Genomic DNA, 12,844 nt, shown 5'->3' on the forward strand with positions numbered 1-12,844 from the left:
ACACTGAACTACAAAAAAAAGTAGTCAGCCAGATTAATTAGCATAATCTACTTCAGCTGGGATATAACTGTCAAAAAAAAGTTCAAGAGCTTATATAAATCTGAATACAAAGATAGAGGTAAAATAATCCTACAAAGCTTAACTATACAGTTTGCAAAAAATGTTATTTATAAAAATGTTATACCACTTAATAAAAACTTTTAAGTGGTTTATATAAAAACAATAAAAATATAACAACCAATTACAGAACTATTCAATATATTAGTAAACAAGCCAGCCCTTCCTTCCAAGAAAAGACAGACAAACTGCAGAAGCTCAGCATGGTTCCTGTGTACTACATGTGCACTGGGTTCATCTTAAACTCACAAGTTTGCCATCATGACAATAATGCACCTGCTTTACTGGCAAATGCAACATAATCGCCTGCTAACCTTTTCTAACAGAACTAGTTTCTGCTGGGTGGTTATTCCTTACATAGCCTTTTCTTTATTATTCCATGTTGTGCCAAACATGGCCTCTTAACCAAATAGATTCCTTTTAAAAGAGGGGGGATGGGAGAAGAGAGCAAAGAGACAAAACAACACATTGCTGTGGACATGGTAAACCACAAGATCATATTTGAAATCCACACAGCTGCAAGTATTCCTTTGGGAAACCCACACTTAGGTTCATCTTAATCACTTACTGTAATTCCCTAGGTCAGTCCTGTAGAAGTAATGCAATTTGCACATTTTTGCAGCTGAAGTTTAATCTAAGTGAAATAGCAGGGATCCTGCTGCCATGCCAGTCTTTTACATTCATTCCAATATCCAGCATGTTGCCTCAAAATGTATTCATTAGGAAAGCTGTGCTCTTGACTATCCCCCACCCCCAAATATATCTGCCTTCTCTTCAAACGAATTAATGATTAAACTAATATTGGACAAAAATGCCATGCTCAAGTTTCCATATTCTTTTTGGGTACATAGTATTTTAGAAAGACTTCCATGTAACAAGGTGATGAAAGTGGGAAACTCATTTTTCAGCTAACATACACACTATTATAAAGCAAAACTTTAATATTTGTTTATAAAAAGTACCAATATCTTTGGTATAGCAAAGACTGCATTTTTCTTCTAAGTTCAAAAAATGTTACTTTTATGGGCCCAGAGTTAAGAGCTGCAGTGTTTAGCTGATTAATCAGTTATATCTATAAATCAGAAATGTTTTGATAGTCCAAAAAAGTATCCCCAATCAACCACCAACCTGTTTTGTTTTAAATGTCAAATATTTTCAATACAACTATTTCCAAAAACTTGTTGACAACAGGTATCATCTCACAAAAACACAATTATTTATTTGGTCATACAGAGGAAGAAATACCTTTTCTAAGTTGCAATATGCAATATCCCCCCCCAAAAAACAAAACCAGCATGCTTTTTTTGGTTAAAAGTTATAGTAAGGTACTTATGCATATAACTTACTTATGCACACCCTATGCCCACTTACCTCTTCTTGGTAAATGTACTTAAAATATACTGTAAGGCTTCTGTAAACAGGTAAGAGTCTAAGTCGAATATTCTTACCTATTAGTAGTCTTTTCAGCTAGGATGAAACATCTTGGTCACCCCTAAGAATTCTGGTGGTAAATTTTTTAGGGAAGGCTTAGGGAGTGTACTGTCCCTAACTCTCATTTTCTGCCCTTGAACCCAGCTTAAAAACAGGACACAGATGTCAAATTCAAATGGCCTGGAGGGCCAAAAACGAAAGCTTTGGCTAGTTCAGTTCTTAAACCTTTATAGCATGACTATGATAATACATACATACACACATAGATGCACACACACACACACTTCTGTATTGATAAAGTCAATTTCCTTCATTGCAGAGTAGCCTCTCAAACCTCAACACCTATTTTGTGATTTTACCTGCCCTGGGATCTCTGAGTGAAGGGCAGGTAATAAACGTGGTTATCAACAACAACAGCAACACAACTAGAGGTCAGGGTTTTCTGGCCAGATGATGAAATGCAAGGTCTTATACATCTTTTTTACAAGTTAACTAGTGAGGAGCTCTGTAGCCAGTTGTTAATGAGTCAACCTCCGTTCCCTACTAAGTGCATTGTTTATTAAGCCCTAAAGACTCTTCAGTCATTTGTTTGGAGCATTTTGCAATATGGGCAACACTGGGGACTCTTAAAGGTCCTGCTGGGTCCCCGAGTCTCATGTTTAATTCTCACGAGATAAACAGAGGCATGATACCAACTTCAGCCCCATGTAACATTTCTTGACATAAGCTTACTTGATTCATTTCTAGTAACATGTCTTTGGAGGAAATCAACTATCTGTGCCAAAACCTTCTTGTTGCAGTGTGTTGACAGCTCTTCATTACATTTATAACACCTAAAATAAAAGTTTTAAAATGCTTTAAGTACTAATCTCAAGACAAAGAGTGAATTCTTATTGTATACTGTCCAAAAATACAGTGATTCCTTATTTCAGGAGATTGCACAGGTGCTGCTGTTACACAGATTGCATGTTGCAACTGCTTTAAACACTTAAATTGGTTTGTGGGCTTGAACCAAGCAAATTTTAGTCCCCAAACCCCTACAAAGCCCCTACTGATTTTGGTGGTGGCAGCAAAAAGAAAAAACCCAAAACAAATTAGACACAATCACTGGGCAGAGCCCAGTGTCTAGACAAAGATACAAATGTCCTCTCCCCAATCACAAGTTTAATCATTTAATTTATTTAATTTATTTATTTGATTTATATCCCGCCCTTCCTCCCACTTGGAGCTCAGGGCAGCAAGCAAAGGAGGAGTGATAACCTCAGGTGATTTGCTGAGGGGGGGTGTGCTATATGTATTCCATTCAAGAATGTGGGTGGCCACAGGTGGCTTGCAGCCTGTAGAGGGATGGCCAAGGATGAATCTTAACCCTAAGGCCAAAAATGTTTAGCCATCACTGTTTTATGGGTTCTGACATACAATGGAACTTTGAACCAAAATATAGAAAATACAAATATCTCAGTTCCTATTTTGCCATATAAAACTAAAAAAGGTATTTAAATCACTTTTCTTACACTAATGTAATCTTAGATGTACTGCCCATATTATGTTTCAAAATTAGTGTCATATTTTACAAAGGGCATCTCAGAGTAGATTTGTAGCTTACACAAGAGATCTGTGATCAGATCTGCAGATGTCTTTGTCTTTGATTAAAAGCAACATAAGGAGGGTCAATTTCTATTGGGGCCCACAGCACTGCAGGGTTTTTTTTAACCATTTCCCCCCATTATAATTTGTCCACACTAAATCACCCTGTGAAGCTATTATCAAAACTGACAACAGCTGAGGTGGAATGATTGTAGTCAAAGAGAAAAGGCAAAGGCTGAAAATATTATTTATTTATTTATTTTTAATTTATTTTATTGCATTTATATCCCAAGGAGCTCAAGGTGATGTATACAGTTCTCCTCTTTCTCATTTAATCCCCACAACACCACCAAGAGGTACGTTGCACTTGAAGGCAGTGACTGGCCCAAGGTCAGCAGTTGAGCTTCATGGCTGAGTGGGGATTCAAACCCTAGTCTCCCAGGTCTTAATTCGACACTCTAAGTACTACACCACTTTGGCTCTGGTTAAAACACCCCTGCCCCCCCCCAATAAGTCAAATGGGTTGGCTGAAGCTGCATTAGTGCAGTGCAACCTTTGCAGGAGAACTGATCTATGCCGGGAAAGTAAAGAAGCCTCTCTTAAATAAGAACAGTGCAGATCACATTGCTCCTATGAATCTGACTAATTCACAAGAAACCATGTATGGGTGCAGGGAACTTCTCCATTTCCAACACTACAACCATAATTACACAAGTGGCCTGCATAACATAGATGCCTCTTGGCAGGAAGCAGGTGATGACATTAACGGTGGGGTGAGGGTAAGATCACAGAACTATGACATGTGGAGTAATAATCTCATGCAGCTACTGAAACTTCTATGGCCAATCCTATTAGCCTCTAACGACAACGCAATACTGTTGGGCTAATCTTTTCTAGGCTAAGGGACACACTGACTCTTTGGCCCAAATGTAGAAGTGAGTGTAGCCATTTTTAATTTAAAAAAGCGCTCACACATCTTGAGGATCTTCGGGATCACAAAAACCTTTTGGCATCAAGAATCACAACAATGGGCCTGCAGGACTGGTCAGTAAAAAAAAAAAAAATTAAAAATGGGTGAGTGACTTGGGGAGGTCCTGGGGGCAACAAAAAAAGTTTGGCACCATAACAGCTGATCCATAGGAGCAGAAAAAAATATTATTTTTTAAAATGACAAATTAGAGGGATTAAAAATAACTCTTGGATGGAGGGGAAGCTGCATTTTAGAGTTCACATTAACAAATTTTAAATTCCAACTAGTTATTAGTCTGACCTTCTTGCTGCCCTGGGCTCCTTCTGGGAGGAAGGGTGGGATGTAAATTTAATAAATACATAATAAATAAATTATCTTCCACGATACAACCAGCTTATATTTTCTTTTTGAATGAGTACATTAAGGATGTTAGTACAACTCCAATAAAAACTTCTTGTATCTGCCATAGCTAAACATGCATTGAAGCATGTAAAACCAAAGAACAAGTTCTTACATTCATACATACCTGTATACTACTAGATCCATGGTTCCCAAACCTTTTCCCCCACAGACCATTTGAAAATTGCTGATAGTCTAGGAGGACCACTTAATGATTTTTCTGCCTGTTGTAGCAACTGCAATGTGCTATGCTAGATGCTGTATCATTTTTAATTGAATTTGTATTGCTTCTTTTTATTTTTATATTGAATTTTGTTGTATTATTATTTGCATTTCATAGAATTATATAAGAATTTCTTGTATAAAATACAATATAAGAAATACAAGAAGCAATAAAAATACAATTAAAACTCAATATAAGTATTTAATGAGTATTTGTCATGACCATTGGGGGTCCACAGACCAGTTTCAGAACCCTTGTACTAGATGTATAAGTACATGTCTTCACTCACATACATACACCTTCCCCTCTCAGACAAATAAACTTACCATACAATCCATGTGCTGAGGTTGATTACAATACAATGAGGTTCTGCCAGTGCAGTTTGGAAATGCTTTAGCGAATGTTGTCCTTCTGAATTTTGACTGCAGCCCTAAGATTCATTAATAAAAAAGTTAAAATGTAGTTATCAATGTTACCACATTCTTTGGTAAAATCAGCACAAAACAAGACCAAGGAAAATTTTATCATAAAAAAGTGCTTCAAGAGACTTCAACAAGCAATTGTCAATTTATATTTTTCTCGTCTGAATGTGGAGATCCTGCTCACATGGACTCCACCCCTCTCACACAGACTACACCCCTAACAAAATATCAGTATGTGGAGCTTTCTCATAAACACACATACACGAACAAAAAACCACACCAAAGGAACAAGATCACAGTCAGGCCATTCAGACTATGAAAGGACTCTTGTACACCTTCCCATAGTATATGTAGCAGCCTCCCCTCCCCCAGGTTTTTACATTGCAATGGCACAGGCTGTAGCCTCACTGTAAGATGAGAGGAAACCAGCTATCTGAGCCTCACCTGTGGTCTTCACTGACTATACTAGATAGCGTGGTGAGGCAATGAGGCAATGGGTAAAAAAATCAAGGCATCAGACTAAGGCCAAATAACCAAAAATGGTCAAACAAAAGATTTTGACAAACAGTCATTCAAGACTTATTGCAGTATTTCTGGAGACAGGAAATGGAGGGAACAGATTTAACACAGTTTTTAGCAGTTAACCATAAGAACAAGCAATTAAGATATGAGACTAACATGGAAAAATGCATCCATAAACACTAGACTGTTTCCCTACTTAAGCCTATACCTAACAATAAAACAATTTATTTTAAGTTCATTGCAGTCCATTGGCAAATCAGCTTCCAGATACTTGTTCTAGGTTCAGCTTTGTTCATTCTTGGAGCCTGGGTTCTCTGCAACACTCTCCAACCTGGTTTATTCCTTCTGATGTTTAACTCTCGATGTTTGCTTGTTGCTTGCCAGCTTCACCAATATACATTATTCCTTCTTGCTTGCCAGCTTCACTAATATACTGTTGCGTGCCTCCCCAATCTCAGAGCGGTGAGATTTCCGGGGTCCCTGTGCTCATCCAGAGTTTGGTTTCCTTTGGGAAGAAGGTCAGAGGAGACTGCGGTGTCTTTATGAAATATGGTTTATTTATTTACACACATTCCAACCTTAACTTAGGATGGAGGGGGTTCAAGGCATCAGCAGTCCAATATCCAGTTTTTCCATCAGTGTTACAGGAGGCATCCTATAGCCATGATGCAGAGAGCCAGCCTCTCTGAGTGCCTCCAGTCTCCAAGCATCCTCCAGACACAACTAAAACTATAAGCCTCTCCTGGGCTCCAGGAAGGGGGGGGATCCTCTCCAGAAGAGTTTCAATGACAAAAGGGTCTTCCTGGCCCATTCACCAGTTGCTGGGCAACCGATAATCCCATTATCCTACCTGGCCACTCTATTTGTTTAACAAAGGAGAGACTCATCTGACCAGCAAAGCGAGTTTCTTTCCCCCCCAGGCACAAGTCTCCAAATCAGAGGCTGGAAGGGGACCCACAGGGATCATCCATTCCAACCTCCCCAAACTCATAACACTACCCTCTTCTCTGAAAAAGGTCTGTCCCAGACCTGCAAACAAACAACAGGATAACAGCTTTTCCTACAAAGAAATAACAGGTACAGGTTAGTAAGACATTGAAATATACATCATTGAAAGCATAGTCATAGAAATACAGATGCATCCCCACACAAGTACAAAAACAGTCCATCCCTTTCAGCAAGTTTTCAATTAATTACTCTCTCTTCAGGCTTCCTCCTCTTTCTTGGAGCCCCGAGTCACAGTTCTGCATCTGAACAGCTTACCCAGTCCTCATAACTTGGCAGTGGCCAAGATACCAAGTTCCCAACATGTTTAAGCAATATTACAGCCTCAGTACTGGAGCTCCTTTGTCCTGCCTTGTGCCACTGCAGCACAGCCCTCAAACAGTTGTACATACACCCACAGTCCAACAGTCACAGAATAGTAAATCATAACATTAAAACCCTATTGCAAAAAAACCTATCAACGTAATTCCTAAAAAATCATTAAACAGCTCATATCCCCACACGCATGCAAAAAGCACAAATCAACAGCATTTCAAAAGGCAATACTAAAACCATCAGAAAAATTCCTACAGCAAACCAGTACACAGTCCCATATGCATAACCCCACCCCCAAACCATGTGGTCAGCTACATGGCCCTTTGTCTTGGAGCTTCATGGAGTTCCCAATCCAAGCTGATCCCAGCTGCTGCCTGCAGGGTCTTGAGACTCATCTCCAGAAATAGATTTGTTTCCTTATCAGCACATGGCAGGCTGTAGCCATTTTCCTCCCACTCTCTGTCCTGGGAAAAGTAAGCCAGTCCACTTCATCTCCTGCCCAAACTCCAAATCAAAGTTCTGCCACAAGTCTTTATCTGGGGGCATCTTCTTCAGGGTTAGCTGGTTTAGCCCACCCAGGTTGGCAGAAATAAATCTTCTCTGTTCTCCCTCACAATCTCCAGTTTGAAACATGGGCCCAAACAGAGGCAGGTAACCCTCCCAGTGTCTCTTGCCCTCCAAACTCACAGGGTGCTGGGTGCCTCTCACTGCTGGAATTTGCTCAGGGTCTGCACTCATCAAAGGAGCTGCATCCCACTCTATAAGACCATAATGGGGCACCCAAGGGGCAAAGTCAATTGGGGTTTTTATCTCACCCATCTCTCCAGGCACTGGGGGTTCCTCTTGGGCTTGCACTCCCACCTCAGGCTTCTCCTCCCGCACTTTCTCTTCCATAGCTGGCACACACGGGGCGAAGAAATCTATCGACAGCTGCTCTTCTCCAGCCTCTAGTTCACTTTTCTCCAAGGCTTTTTCTTCCTCCTGCACTACGTCCTTAACAGGCACACAGGGAGCAGAGAAACCTATCAGCAGCACCTCTTCTCCAGCCTCTACTCCACTTTCTTATGAGGCCTCTTCCTCTTCATTTTCCAGCCTGTCCTCCTTCAACTCTTGGGGCTTTATTTCCAGCTTTCTGCTGTCTTCCCCCCTGGCAGGCTCCTGGACAATCACAGCTTCTTCCTTATCTGCTACTGACTGCAACTCCTCACAGTCCAAGCCCTCCAGCTGCTCATCCACTTTCTGGATCTCTTTAGCCACCCCAGTCTGGGTGCACTGCAGCTGGACTCCTGGGTCACTCTCTACCCCTTGTAGCGGCTGATCAGGCGGGGCTCTCAACTCCTCACATGGGGCCTCCTTTTCCTCTCCCAAGAAGCTTCCAATGATCTCCCCCATACATTGCCAGTGCTCCCGTTCCTCTTGGCGCTCTTGTTGCCTTTGCTCCCGTTCCCATTGCCTCTGCTGCTGGTCCTCCAGGCTATACTGCTGGAACATCAACTTCATCTGTTCCAGGAGGGTTGCTGTTGTCCCCTCCATCTTGACTCAGGCACACCTTGCTCCTCCCAGGAAACTCAATCCCACTTCTTATACCAGTGTTGCGTTCCTCCCCAATCTCCAAGCGGTGAGATTTCTGGGGTCCCTGCGCTCATCCAGGGTTTGGTTTCCTTTGGGAAGATGATCAGTGGAGACTGCAAGTCTTCAAATCAGAGGCTGGAAGGGGACCCACAGGGATCATCCATTCCAACACCCCCCCCAAACTCATAAAAATACATTATTCCAAGTCCCCTTTCCAACCTTTAGCCAATCATGAGAGCAGAAGAGCATTGTGTCATGAGCCATGCTGGTAGGGGGCGGACAGAAGAGGGCAAAACAGATGATGACAACTGGGAACCCAGGGAGAGAGCAAGCAGTGGGGTGGGCTCACAGGTCACCCCAACCCGTCTTTGACAGCTCAGCCCCCTCAGCTCCTGACCTGGCCTGTTAGATGCTCCACCTGGACATGTTACTACCGCCACCACCAGAGACTCAGCCTTGTATGTCAGACATTTCGCAGCCAAGCGCTGCCCAGCTTCCTATGCCTGAACTGACAGTTAGCGACCCCCCTCTGTCAGATGGGGAAGCTGAGATCAAACCACCTTTGCCCCGTGCTCAGAGGTGCTTGAGGCGGGAAGTTCAAGAGAATGAGCTGAGGCGGAGTCTTTGTTTGTGCACGCGATCCAACCCTACTTCAGCAGACTCGGGGGGGGGGGGGACCCAGTTGCTGAGTCAACATCTTAAGAGTCGCAAAGTCATGCTTAGTCAGAGTTAGAGCACAGCTGAGTTTCTAGAAAGAGTAGCTAGGTTAATGAGGCGAACTGCATTGGATACTTTAATAAAAAGAGAAGAAGCCACAGCTGAGTCTGAATCCCTCGACTTTGGGCAGGACACTTTGCTAAGTTTCTAGTTCCAGCAGAGTAATTAGGTTTCTTTTCCACTAAGGTTTTAGTTCCTGGGCTAACCTGTTGAAACTTATATAAGCTTTTAAATATCCCTGACAAGAACCTCTAAACAACTTAATGTCTAAATACAGAGTAATGATTTTAAAAATAACAAACACAAAATGGCCAGTTTCATTCTTTCAGAACACATGCACTGCTGTACTTGGCTTTTCTTCAGAATAGCCAGTCAAAAAGGCCTAAGGAATAACAAGCTGTTAGACTTTGCTACACAAGAACTTAAGTTACTAACCAGATCCCACAAAGGAATAACATTCCAAACCATTAGTCCTAGACTTATTCCTTCTGGTACATAAGTGGTACTCTACTAATTCGATAAGATGCTGTACGCAACTTGTAAGGGCCAGAGGGCAGGTTATATATATATATTTATCGATAAATATAATATTTTATCTATACAGTCACATATTTATTTACCTGTGCACCACATTTGAGGCAGAGCCATATGTCAGAAGGCATTACTGGCTCACCATCACATACTCTTCTTTCCTTTAAGCACTCTGAACATATTGACCAGACATTTTGAGCTACTGCTCTCTTCACATTATGCACATCCACTGCTTGGCTTACATGCTGGCATGTCAGACCTACAGAAGAAGTAAAAAAAGGACTAAAATGTTTAAGTCATACCTTTTTTTGTTGTAGCAGTCATTTGAGTAAAGAAATGTTTTGTAGATTTGGAATTAGGAGAAGTCACGTAACTATGAAATTGCCATTAACAGCTTCAAGATTTTAAAATATATACCCCGTGTCCTTTAAAATGTGTTCCCCAATCATTTTGCTGTCTATTAATGGTAGGTGTTTGCTGCTACTTCATTGGGTCTGTTTAATAGGTTATTGTGTGGCTTTTTTGTAATGTGCTGTCTTTTTCTGATTCTATGCCATGCTTCATGCTTTTAAATTTTGTAATGTGTCAAGCAACTAACTGCTGTAAACTGCCCAGAGAGCTTCGGCTATGGGGCAGTATATAAATGTAATAAATAAATAAATAAAATGAATTATTAGCAATAATAGCCATGTATGGAATTTTAGCTGTTGTATAAGCCAACAAGATTTCTGCATTTTCCCCTCTACCACGCAAAGCAGAGAAAGACTACCCTCCTAAAACTTATTCTGTCTTTCCTTTCCTCTCCCACACTTTCCTGGTAGTACTGCCATAGCTATTCTAACTTCCCATACCATTCCACCATAAAGAGATGCAGTTCTACAAATATATAAAATAACTCCCTGAAACAGGAGAACTCCAAAGATAAGATCATTTCATAAATCATCAGGGCACAGATGTTTTAACTGCAAGCATCTCTGCTGTGAAGTTCCAATGGGCAGAGCAATACAACTCAGGGGAAGCTGGCAGAAGAGGTGCCGGCAGAGGAGGAGCCAGCAGGAAGCTCCGTGGCATCCATTTGCCATTCAGGAGCCGCCAGGCCAATGGAATGTCGGTTTAGCCAGGAGCTGCACACATTAACAGAAAAGAAAAAGGCAGCTCTCATGAATACCCTTACTGGTAAGTAAGCACTCCCCATTGACTTCCATTATAATTATTTGCTTAGACCAACCTTTTTCTTGGCATAACTTTGGCCTGGATTTGGACCCACAGAACTTGAGCTGGATGTTGTGTAAGCCCCTCCTCCGACATGCCCCCGGAACGCCCCTTTTTGGGCCCCCAGCTGAGCTGGCAGGGTCCTGACTCCACCGCAACGGAACCGGGGTAAGGGGCTTCTGCCGGCAGAGCTGGGACCCTACCGACTCAGCTGGGGTTCTCCCACAACCAACTCCCCTCAGCCTGACATAAATATGAGTTGGATTGCACCCTAAACTAGCAACACTAAATTCCCACCGGTATCCACCTTATTAATTGAAACTATAAGGACAATGTTTTCCTTTCTTTGGTAACCACAGGCTGCATCACTCCAACCTCACACATTTTATTAACTTATTTAACAATATTTAACACTTGACTGTAGAAAACCTCTAAGCACTCTACATAAAACATTAAAATTACCAATAAAATCATGTTTGGTAACTGCTCGATGTCCACCTAAAAATCACAGCAAGTATTGCCTCCCTGCCTGTGGTGAGACAGCTGCATGCAGGCACCATCATGATCAGGCTTTTAGCAGCCCACATTAATATGGATTACTGGCGTGGAGGTGTGTTAAAAGCCCTTCTTGATACATGGTGGCATCTCCACATGATCTGCTCACCAGAGCCAGGAACCAGCAGATGCGGCAAATACAAATAGCTACCGCATAACCAGATCATTGTGTCAATCGACCCTGATCATTACAAACCTTTTTTACCTGCAATATCATCTGAAGAGTCTTCATCTTGACCCTGATGTGACTATGTGTGTGTCTTCGTTTTGACAGGGATAACCCTTAATGGATCTTTTACCCGCATCTGTTATTTGCTGAAAAAGGAATGAGGGAGACACACAATGCTAATATGCAAAGGTTTGGGTTCCTTAAGCACCTCTTAAAATTCTGCATTACATTGACATACTAATGACATAAGCAGCTCTATTCTTAGCTCCAGTAAATGGCCTGGAGAGATCCCTAGCAGCAATTATTCCCACTGTCTTATTGGCAATGATTCTCAACTACTTCTTTTAAACCAAATCTATGTTTAAACCATCTTGCTGTGCAATGAAACTGAAGCTTACAGAAATAGTAGGAAGGCGCTACATTAAAAAAATCAGTTTTAATATAGCCCTGCCTACTTTTAATGTAACCCTTCATAATAGACTCCAATTAGGCACCCCTGGGTTTTTTGTTGGAAAGTGATTGCCTTACAACTATCCTATTGGTATTTGCTATTAAGGCAAGTAGCAAGGCATTTCTTCCCCAGGATTTGTGTATTATTTATATCTTACATTTTATCCCATCCTGTTTTGAAAGACCTGAGGGACTCCCCATCCATTTTATTTTCACACCAAACCTGGAAAGCAGGGCTGAGTGACAGTGACTAGCCTAGTCATTAATTGAAGTTCATGGCCAAGTGGGGATTTGAACCAGGTATCCAAATCCAGTGCTCTCTTCTCCAGCACAGTCTGAAATTTGGCTTCTACTGTATTATTTGGTTGTCTTTAAGTCCAGATTCCTGGCTTCTCGACTTCAATTCCCTGATACAACTCCTGGTTCACCGTTGCCTACAGCTCAGCCCCGACACTATAAATTTTGAATCTAAGTCCAAGTAATTTTATTCCACAAAGCTATAAGCAACCGTTATAGCAACCCTTATAAGCAACCAGTATTTGTTGAGTTTATCAAAGATGGCAACTTAAACTTCCAATTTCTCAGCATGAGAAGGACAGATTGCAAGAGGCACTTAAGCTCAGCTAGACAAGTCTCTTTGGGCATAA

The 12,844-nt window shown here is 41.5% G+C and overlaps 1 protein-coding gene across 1 annotated transcript in view; it reads right to left on the reverse strand.

Moving 5' to 3' along the window:
• Positions 1-12,844, reverse strand: part of USP45 (ubiquitin specific peptidase 45) — a 76,698-nt gene that overhangs the window by 61,603 nt on the left and 2,251 nt on the right. The window contains 4 exon segments of the mRNA XM_061623420.1: positions 2,281-2,381; positions 5,054-5,157; positions 9,901-10,070; positions 11,784-11,893. Coding sequence (XP_061479404.1) covers positions 2,281-2,381; positions 5,054-5,157; positions 9,901-10,070; positions 11,784-11,883 — 475 coding nt within the window. The 5' untranslated portion in view covers positions 11,884-11,893.

This window comes from Rhineura floridana, chromosome 4 (assembly GCF_030035675.1).
Source record: "Rhineura floridana isolate rRhiFlo1 chromosome 4, rRhiFlo1.hap2, whole genome shotgun sequence".
NCBI classification, from domain to species: Eukaryota; Metazoa; Chordata; class Lepidosauria; order Squamata; family Rhineuridae; genus Rhineura; species Rhineura floridana.